At 53.5% G+C, this 10,478-nt stretch overlaps 1 protein-coding gene across 1 annotated transcript; it reads left to right on the plus strand.

Moving 5' to 3' along the window:
- The first annotated feature begins 460 nt into the window (after nucleotides 1-460).
- On the plus strand, nucleotides 461-3,753 carry LOC124233187 (FLYWCH family member 2-like). Its single transcript, XM_046650338.1, has 2 exons — nucleotides 461-897; nucleotides 2,586-3,753. Exons 1-2 carry the CDS (start codon nucleotides 582-584, stop codon nucleotides 2,687-2,689), a joined length of 420 nt encoding a protein of 139 aa, XP_046506294.1. The 5' UTR covers nucleotides 461-581; the 3' UTR covers nucleotides 2,690-3,753.
- Nucleotides 3,754-10,478: the final 6,725 nt, after the last annotated feature.

The following is a 10,478-nucleotide window of genomic DNA, read 5'->3' on the forward strand; positions in this document are numbered from 1 at the left end:
GACTGGCCTCCCAGCTCCGTGCTCCATGGCTGTGTGGGTGGCCCCGCTGTGCCTCAGCATCCTCACCTGCAACCTGGGGCAATAAGAATGATGAGCTTTCATACTATGGGGCTGAAGGTGAAATGGAAAATCCTGTGCAAACGCTGCACCCCGTGCTCAGCACCTGCGGGCCTCAATTCAGAGTCACTGTTAGCAGCACCTCGGTACCCTCCACGCCCCTGAGAGCCCTGTGGTTTGCAAGCTTTACATTCAGGAAAGTGAGGTTTGGATGGGGCGGGGGCGTGTCCCCTTGTGGGCCCAGAGAGGAAGTGGCCCAGCAGAGGCCCTGGCCCAGGGGTCTCTGGCTCCCTTCAGGTCCTTCCCCACCTCGCAGCCCCGGCCCCAAGCAGCCCCATGTGCCCTGACCTCCAGCCTGGATCCGTTTTCCTGAGTCCCAGGCCCAGGGTGCCTCCCCTGACGGGATTCTGCCTCTTCCCTTAGGGCGGAGCCCCTGGACTCCCAGCTTCCTTGCCAGGGAGGAGGAGAGACATCCATCTGCTGGGGCCTGAGTGTGGCCTGGGGGACAGGCCGTCGGTCCCGGAATGCCCCTGCCTGAGCCCAGCGAGCAGGAGGCTGAGAGCGTGAAGGCCAGCCAGGAGCCATCCCCAGGCACCGATGTCGTCCCTGCAGCTCCCAAGAAGCCCAGGAAGTTCTCCAAACTGGTCCTGCTGACAGCCTCCAAAGACAGTGCCAAGGTGGCCGGTGCCAAGCGTAAAGGGGTGCACTGTATCATGTCCCTGGGGGTGCCCGGCCCCGCCACCCTTGCCAAGGCCCTCCTCAAGATCCACCCCGAGGCTCAGCGAGCCATTGAGGCAGCTCCCCAGGAGCCGGAGCAGAAACGCAGCAAACTGGACACAGGTGAGGCCCCGGTCTCAGCGAGCAGGGCTGGGAGCAAGCTGTCCCTGGGGCCAGAAGTCCCCTGACACAGGGGCAGCCAGGGGACAGACAGGCTAGGCTGGCTCTGGAGAGAGTACGTGTGCCATGAACGTTTCTGTGTTCTGTCTACACCGCATCTCGGTGTAAGTTTTGCATGTCGTAGGCCTCTGTGCATGTGTGTTCGTCTGAGGTTCTGTCTGTATTTGCATAGCGGAGTGAGTCTAGCTCCCTTTGTGTGTCTGTGTCCCTGGGTCAATTTCTGTCCCCGTCTGCTCTTATGTATTTATGTGCCTGGGGGGTTCCTGTGTGTAGGTTTCTGTGCCAGAGGCTATTTGAGGCCCCAAGCAGACCCTCTACTGCTTGGTGCCGGGGACATTGGAACATGGATATGTCTTTGGGGGTAGAACCCTGAGGGATGCCCAGGGGGAGGGATGCGCAATGTCTAGGAGGGAGATGAACTGCGGTTTCTTCCTACCTGAAAGTGGGGTCTCCCATGCCCTGAGAAGATAGGGACAATAAAAGCCACAGTGGTTGGCCTGTCTTTGCTGCCTGTGAATAGGTGGCCCCTTGGAGTCAGCCAGGGCACTCAGCCTGGCAGCCAGTCCCAGGAAAGGGACTGGGCTCTTGGCTTCTGTCAGCTGGGCAGTGCAGGGGACCCCACCTCATTAACTGAAACTTAGGGGTGAGTGGCCTGAAGCTGTAGGATTGCGAGCCCCACTGCTTCCCTCTGGGCTGGACCCCAGAGCACGTGAGATGGGGGATCCTCAGCCACAGGCCTGGAGCTCTCGGGAACTGAGGGACCCCTCAGCCTGCATCACTTGCTGGATGGGAGCTGTACTCAGGGAGTCAGAGGACCCTGTCTCCCCAGAGCCTGAGGCCCCTCTACAGTGTGCCTGGACCCCCTGTGAGCACTGCCGCCGGCCAGTCGTGCCCTAGGTGCCTCCACGTGTCCACTGCTTCTTCCCGCCAGCCCAGGGGGTGGAGGGTGCCATCCGCATCACCTCTGGGGAGGCAGGGCTCCGAGGGGCCACGTCACTTCCCTGAGGTCACCAGCTGGTCGCTGCAGAGGGTAGATGGACATCTGGCTCAGAGCCCATCCTTCCCGCTGAGCCCGGTGGGTCGGCCGTCTCCAGGGTCCTTCATCCCGTCAGAGACCTCTGCTTGCTGCTAGGATCTGCCCAGGCTCTGGGGCCACAGTGACCGCACACCACACAGCTCCGTTGTGAGAACTAGAACAAAGCCACCCTTCCTCAGTTGCAGAGGTGGAGAGCAGGGCAAGGGCTACGTCTCAGCCCCATGGGCTGCCCTAGGCAGATGCTCTTGGGCAGTCAACAACCCCCTCAACCTGCCACCCCATCTTTACCTCTATACCTGGTCCACAGACTTCTCCACCTCTAGCCCCATACCCGGCCAAGGTGGATAACAGCACTGCCTAGTGCTCAACCCAGGTCTGGCCCAAAGTTTCCTGGAAATGACATTAATGCCTCTGTGTCCCTGGGCTGGTGGCCTTTGGGAATGTATCTTTAGAGCCTGCAATTACTTCTTTAAGTCAATCAGTGGCGCTCCAGAACATCCCATGGCAGCTGAGAGCTCTAGAGCCCACCCCTCCAGGTGCCCCCCACTCCCTCTTTTCCTCTGACACCACTGTGACCCGCCCCCTTCTCTTCCAGATGGAAAAGAAGCCGGAAGATTGGCAGGGCGGCCTGCCCGCAGTCCCTCACCAGGTGCCAAGGAGCCCACCGTGTGCCCCAGCATGCCCAGCAAGTCCCTGTAACCCTGACCACGGCGGTGGGGCCTTGCTGGGCCAGTGAACTTGGCTGTGACTTCTCCCTGGGACCAGCTGTGACTGGTTTTCACTCTTAACATTGTGTCATTTTTTTCAGATCAAGCATAAGTTTCTTTTGTAAGCAGAAAAAAAAATTCAGGAAAGAGAATAAAGAAGCTGTACACTAGACCCCATCATGGACAGGTTTTAAGAATTCCATGATTCTGGGTCCTTTGAGGCCCAGCCCCAGCCCCATCCCCCAGGGGCCTCTCCACACATACCTGCCCCCATCCAGCCTTTCCCCAGAGCTGCCAGCGGCCTGGGCCCCATCTCTCAGACTCCAGGTGCTCTCTGGGGCCTCTGTCTCCCAGGGCCTCACACCCCGGGGCCCCCTCAGCCTGGAAAGCCAGCTACTGGGCCAGAGACCTGGTGGGGTCTCTGAGGCATCCTCTTCCTGCTGCCTTGGCCTAAAAGGGGGTGGTGGGACCTCCAGCCCTGAGCCCCCGGGTCACCAGTCCCAGCCAGTCCCCAGGATGCTCCTGGCAGCTCCTGCTGGACCCTCTGGAGGCTCACCTCCTCCAGGCAGCCACACAGACTGAGGCACCCCCTCCACAGGGCCCTCCCGTTCATGACAGCCCCGGGTTCTGCTGAGGAGGGGGTGGGCCCCAACACAAGTGTGTGGTGCCCCATCATGTTCCTTCTGGGTGGTTTGGGGGCTGAGGGAGATTTCCTGGGACGAGCCCCTCCCCAGGCCCCCCTGCTGGGGGAGGAGACAGGAAACACACAGTTCCCTTCCTTCAGGGAGGCAGGGCCCCTGAGGTCTGGAGGGGAAAAGCTCCCCTCCTGTAGCTTCCCCAGGGGATCCTCATTCTTTGAAAACTGCCACTGGGTGAGAGGAAATGGATTATATTTTAAATGTGGAGTTTAGAGGCCTTATGTTTTTAAACAACATTTTCCAAATTTAATTAGTACCTATTGACTCCCTCTTAGGGAAGCGGGTCCCTCAGCAGTTTTCTCTCCCAACTCTCCGTTTTGCTGTCATTTTTACAGTGTGATTGTTTGTAATATTTATATTCCGTAACCATAATTTGAAAAGTTCTTTTGTCTGAATTCTATGTTTAAATAGCTTCCCGCTCTCACCAGGCTTCTCCTTCCCTGAGTTCTGAGTCGTCCTCTCGGGCTGGTTTCATCAGGTGACAAGGACACCTGAGGAGGTGCTCAGGGTGGACATTTGGTGGTGGAGGGCCACCGAGGGAAGCAGGTGTGAAGAGGAGGAGGTGAGGAGAGGGGCAGCAAGGAGCCACTAGGCCTGGAGTCCCGGCAGTCCCCAGTTGACCCCCAGCCCACCGGGGAGCAGGATCGCCAGCGGGTGTCCACTCCCCTGTGCTTTGGTGTGGCCCCACTGGCCCCTCCTGCGCTGCCAGGGAAGCCTTGGGCTGGGGGGGACACTCAGGGGTCCCCAGTAGGGGGTCTGGTTGACTTGGTGGCCCCTGGAGTCTGTGTGTGGGTGCAGCAAGGGCACACCTCCCTCCTGGGCCCTGAGTGGCTGGTGGTGCTGGTCATCTGCCTGGCGGGTGGTCAGTACCTTGGGGCGGGAAGCCACTGCCATGTCCAGCTGGGAGCTCGCACACTGAGTGTGGTGGCGTCAGGGTTTTCTTCTTTTTTTATTTTGAAACATTTCAGACTCACATGGAAGTTGAAGGAGCACTGCGGGAGACACTGCGTAGCCCTCAGCTAGAGTCTCCCTCCTCTCTCTCTCCTGCCACCTTCTTGCCCCTTCACTTCCTGGGGACTTCACTGTCTGGCCAGAGCAGGGTGCCCGGGATCTGGTGGTAAATGGGTCCCAGCCCCGGCCTCCCAGAGCTGGACAGGAAACACGGAAATTCCTGATTGATGCATCCACGAGAACGGGCTGGGGGGTGCCCAGGAGAAGCCCGGGTGCCTCTAGGCATATGACAGGGACCTGACGCAGTGGGGCTCAGGGAGGGCAGCCTGAGGAAGCCCCGTGGAGGAGCTGAAGGGTGAGGAGGGTGGGCCTGGGAGGAGGGAGCCTCGGACCCGGAGAGGGCAGGGCAGGAAGGCCATTGGGCAGGAATGGTGGGCAGAGGCCGGTGGCCCAGGGCCTGGAGGCCAGCATGGGTAGTGAGAGGCTGGGGAAGAATTTATGCAGAGGAGGGATATGGTCAGCATCGTTTTTGCCAAACTCTCCCCAGTGCCGTGAGGAGAACAGACTGGAGGGGTCCACAGTGGAGCTGCTGTGCCGGTGAGGACACTACTGCAGCCTTGGGTGAGAGGACGGGGAGGGGAGGTGGGAGATGCTAGAAGAAGGCTGAGATGGGCTCGGTGACAGGTGTCTCATTTGGGGGACAGGGTACGAGGGAGAGAAGACTGGCCTGCCCAGCTGGGGGTGACAGTGCCACCCAGCAGGAGGGGAATCCAGGAGGAAAAGGGGACAGGGGAAATCGACCCGTTCTGGTTTCACACAGTTGGCATTTACTGGACCCACGTGTTCCCGTGAAGAAAGTGGTTCCCACAAGTGTTAACGGAGCAGAAAATTCCTCAGAGGTCGCACACAGATGCTGCCTTTGGGTCTCTGCACTCTGTGAGCGGGTGAGTGGAAGCATTAACTATGATGGGGATAAAAAGTAAATAGGATGACTATACATTTCTTTTTAAAAAAAATAACTTTTATTGGTATTTCCTTCAAGCTAGAAAAGGAAATCAAGGTCATTAAAAAGAAAATACTAGGATCGGCCCGGTGGCACAGCCATTAAGTGCACACGTTCCGCTTTGGTGGCCCAGGGTTTGCGGATTCCGATCCTGGGTGGGACATGGCACTGCTTGTCAAGCCATGCTGTGGCAGGCGTCCCACATAGAAAGTAGTGGAAGATGGGCACGGATGTTAGCTCAGGGCTGGTCTTCCTCAGCAAAAAGAGGAGGATTGGCAGCAGATGTTAGCTCAGGGCTAATTTTCCTCAAAAAAAAAAAAATAGAAAATACTGATTATGAAAAGATATTATAGATCACTCCAGTAATTTCACCATCTACAGACAAGTCCATGATACATATTTTTTATATTCAGAAAACTGGGATGATACAGCTCATATTTTTTCTTGACGTAACAAATGTCTCTCCGACATCCGTTTTTCTGGCTGTATAATGTCCCTCTATGCGGATGGGTGATCGTTTGTCCAGCACTTCTGATGGTTGGACGTATCCCAGCTATTTCCAGGTTGTTAATCCTTGAAATGGCCTCGTGTTTTCTGAGGACAAAACTCTAGAAGTGAGCTCTGCTCAAAGGCCTGCAGCAACTGTCCGTGTTCCCCGTCCCCCGTCTGTCCGTCCGTCGTCGCTCACCCCCACCTCCCCGGCACGGCCTGTGAATGCCGGGCTCTCGGGCATCCTTGCCAACACCCGGTACTATCATTAAAAGAGAAAATAATAATAATGGCACCCTCCACTTCGCTAGTGTGAGCACAACCTCCGCGTGTTTTCTCCTGGGGTTGCACTTTTCCTGGTGAGCTTGGAGACCCCAGGTACCTGCCCCCCACCCCCCACCCCCAGCGGCGACCGCGGCTGGCCGATGCTCCTGGCGGCCAGGAGGGGGCGCGCGCGGAGCCCGCGGCGTCGGGATGCCTCCCCGATGCCCCCGCGGTGACCTGTCTCAGGGTGTCCTGCGCTGCGGACCCAGGACGCCCATCTAGGCCCTTTAAGGACAAGGCACCGGCTCTAAGGTGCCCCCTGCAGGGGTGAGGGCGGGCGATTGGGCGAGGGAAGTCTCCTCAGTAATAACCCACCGACGGCCAGCTCCGCGGAGATGCGAGGGAGATCCTTACTCTTCGCCATCCTGACACGAGCTCCGACGCGTGTGGCAGCCCCTCCTCCGCCCTGTCTTGTTTCCCCACAGCATGTACCAGCTTCTGATAGATCACGGGACTCATTGTTTACGCCTATCGCTTCTCGTGCCCCCGCCCCAACTTGAGCTCAGCAACACCAGGGCAGAGGTGTTTGTCGGTTTGCGTCCCAGTGTGGAGAACAGGGAGGGGGAGCGGGAGGAGAGGTGAGGGGTGTGGAGGGGATACAGGACGAAGAGGGCAGAGATGCGGGGACGCCCGTCGAGCGCGGAGGAGTCAGAGGCTGGCTGAGCATAGCTGTGAGAGGAAGACGCCAAGGATGGGAAAGGAAGGGCTTCGACAGAGGATGTGGAGGGTGCAGGAAATGCCCAAGGCCCAGGGTAGGCGCGCCCCATGGGACCTGGACGTGGACCTGCCCAGAGCCCCGGGGGCACTTCCAGCAGCAGCTCTAGAGCGAGTGGAGGAAGGCGGAGGGCAGGGGGTGTAGGGGGAGCGTGGAGTTTTCTAGAGAGGAGCAGCATCTTCACTGTGCAAACGCTGAGGACGCGCAGCCGAGGGCTGGGGGCTCCGGCCCGGCGAAGTGGAGCCGGCAGAGGGCGGGGACCCAGCCGGGCTAGGGGCGGGGCTCGCGGTGAGCAGAGGGCCTGGGGCTCGGAGTGGCAGGGGAGGCGGGGCTTCCCCGAGTCTGGGGCCGCTGAGGGGCCAGCTCGGATGATACTGGGGCCTCTCCAGCCCCCACCTGCCAACTGTTCCAGAAAACAGCGCCCTGGCCCGCGGCTCCCCGCTCTGGAGCAATCTTGGATCCCATCGCACAGGGTGGAGAGAGGATGACAGGTGTCCAGAGGCTGTGAGCTGTGAGTAGCGGCTGGACCAATGGGCGAGGGGGGGACCAGTGGGCGAGGGCTGGACAATGGGTGAGGGCTGGACCAATAAGAAAAAGACGCTCCCCCCCCCCCATGACAAAGGGTGAGCAGATTGTTTTGTTTGTCTGACTTTTGATTTTAACATAATTTCACACCTACAGAAAAGTTGCCAGAACTACAAAGCATTGCCATATACTCTTCACCCAGATTCCCCAATTGTCAGGAATGAAGCCAGCCACAGCAGTAATATTTATAACAACAGAATTTAGAAACAGTGTCCAATAGGAAAATAACTAAGTTATGTAGCTAGTCATATGTAAAATAAGCTTATAATATAGAGGGATGTTTACAGTATAGAGTTAGGTGGGAAAAGCAGGGATACATGGAAATATTGCTATGGAGTGTGTTCTTAATGATGTAAAATTTAAAATAGAGGTTCATTTTTGAAAAGATTGACAAGAAAGATGACAACTGGAAATTCAAGGGACCCAGAACAGCCAAAACCATCCTGAAAATGAACAAAGTTGGAGAACACACACTCTCTGATTTCAAAACTTACTACAAAGCAACTGCAATCAAGACAGTGTGGTCCTGGCATAGGCATATTCATAGACAAATGGAATAGAACTGAGATTCCAGAAATAAACCCTGACTATGATGGTCAATTACTTTTCGACACAGTGCCAAATAATTAAATGGGGGAAAGAATAGTCTTTTCAACAAAAGGTGCTGGGACAGCTAGGATATCCACATGCAGCAGAATGAAGTTGGAGCCCTACTTCACACCATATACAAAAAAATAACTCAAAATGGGTGTAACACTCAAATGTAAGAGTGCGACTATAAAACTCTTAGAATTCGTAGGGGTAAATCTTCGTGAACTTGGATTAGGCAGTGAGTTCTTAGATATGACATCACAAGTATAAGGAACAAAAGAATAAAACAGGGGCCAGCCCTGTGGCCGAGTGGTTAAGTTCACGTGCTCTGCTTCGGCGGCCCAGGGTTTCGCTGGTTTGAATCCTGGGCGCGGACATGGCACTGCTCAACAGGCCATGCTGAGGTGGCTTCCCACATGCCACAACTACAAGGACCCACAACTAAAAATACACAACTATGTACTGGGGAGCTTTGGGAGAACAATGAAAAGTTAAAAAAAAAAAAGGGGGGGGGGAGAAAAAAACAGATAAATTGTGTATCATTAAAATTAAGAACTTTTATGCTTCAAAGGACACCATTTCAACCAGGGGCAATAAAGTGAAAAGACAACCCACAGAATAAGGGAAAGTTTTTGCAGATCATATATCTAATAAAGGACTTATAGCTGGAATATATAAAGAACTTTTATGCTCAACAATAAAATGACAACCCAATTTTAAAATGGGCAAAGGATCTGACTAGACATTTCTCCAAAGAAGAGTTACAAATGGCAAATAAGCACAAGAGAAAAGGCTCAACATCATTAGCCATCAGGGAAACACAAATCAAAACCACAATGAAATGCCACTTCATATCCACTAGCAAGGCTCTAATCAGAAAGACAGATAAAAAACAAGTGTTGATAAAGACGTGGAGAAATTGGAACCCTCACACACTGCTGGGGGCCTGTAAAATGGAGCAGACCCTGTGGAAAGCAGTCTGGCAGTTCCTCAAATGGCTAAACATAGAGTTACCATACCACCTAGCAATTCCACTCCTAGGTGTATACTGCAAAGAATTGAAAACATATGTCCACACAGAAATTTATACATAAATGTTCATAGCAGAATTATTCACTCATCATTCAGTAGCCAAAAAGTGGAAATAACCCAATTGGTCATCAATAGATATATATAGATAAACAAATTGTGGTATATCCATACACTGCAGTATTATTTGGCCATAAAAAGGAAGGTACTTCTACCTGCTATAACATGGACGAACTTTGAAAACCCTATGCTAAGTGAAAGAAGCCAGACACAAAAGACCACCTATTGTATGATTCCATTTATATGAAATATCCACAACAGGCAAATCCATAGAGACCGAAAGTAGATTAATAGTTGATTGGGGAGGGGGTACTTGGGAGTGGTGGCTAAAGGTTTCTTTTCGGAGTGGTGAAAATGTTCTAAAACTGATTGTGATGATGTTTGCACATCTCTGTGAATGTACCAAAACCCATTGAATTGTACACTTTAAATAGGTGAGTTATGTGATACTTTAATTATACCTCAATAAAGCTGATACCAAAAAGAACAATAATAAACCCTTTATGTGTTAACATATTTTTATGAAAAGTTACTACGTTTTCCAAAACAAAGAAATTTCATGAGAAGAATGGCATCGTTTTACATTCTTGCAAATCTTTTTAATGTGTACTTAATGGAAAACTACAGGTTCTCATATAGGCTTCAGCATTCAGCCTGTTACAACATCACACATCATGTAGCCTTTGGAATATTCCATAGGGACCTCCAGGAACCCCCAGACTATACTGTGAGAACCATTTCTCTGCTGTAAATTCCTATTTTTCCCTTTGTAATTAATAAGTATGTTCTGGGGAGATACTGTGGGATTATGTAAATAGTGGTTCCTTATTAAAACTTTCACCCTCCCGTTTTAGCGGCCATTGATGATTTTTGCCTGAATCAGTCGCCAAATGGTGATTTTCTGCATCATTCCTTGTGCAATTTTTAGTTGGCTTTCCACTGGAAGTAAGAGCTGTCCCTTCTCCCCATTTACTTACTTACATAAGTATGGACTCATGGATTCTGCTTTATTCAAAGTTGTAATCCGTTATTACCATTATTTATTTTGAACCTCAAATTGGCTCAGCTTTGGGGTGGGATCATCTGAAGGTTTCAATGAGCTGCATAAGAAATTTTCTTCTGCTGGCTAAGGAAACTGACGGGCCTAAAAATGCGTTTAAACAAAGGCTCCCGCTCAGTAAGCGCGAAGGCAAATCCTGGGGGAGACCTGCGGGTCTCAACCGCCCCCCATCCCTCACAAGTCTGAGCGCGCCCCCACTCAGGACCATCTCTCAAAGCCTCAGGTCAGCCCGACGCTCCGCCCCCCGGACGCCGCCGTCCAATCCTGGGCTTTCCC

Source organism: Equus quagga, unplaced genomic scaffold (assembly GCF_021613505.1).
Source record: "Equus quagga isolate Etosha38 unplaced genomic scaffold, UCLA_HA_Equagga_1.0 159860_RagTag, whole genome shotgun sequence".
In the NCBI taxonomy this organism is placed as follows: Eukaryota; Metazoa; Chordata; class Mammalia; order Perissodactyla; family Equidae; genus Equus; species Equus quagga.

Coding starts and splice junctions, on each gene's coding strand:
- LOC124233187 (XM_046650338.1), top strand. CDS start 582: ATGCCCCTGCCTGAGCCCAGCGAGCAGGAGGCTGAGAGCGTGAAGGCC. Junction 898..2,585: donor ACGCAGCAAACTGGACACAG/GTGAGGCCCCGG, acceptor CTTCTCTTCCAG/ATGGAAAAGAAGCCGGAAGA.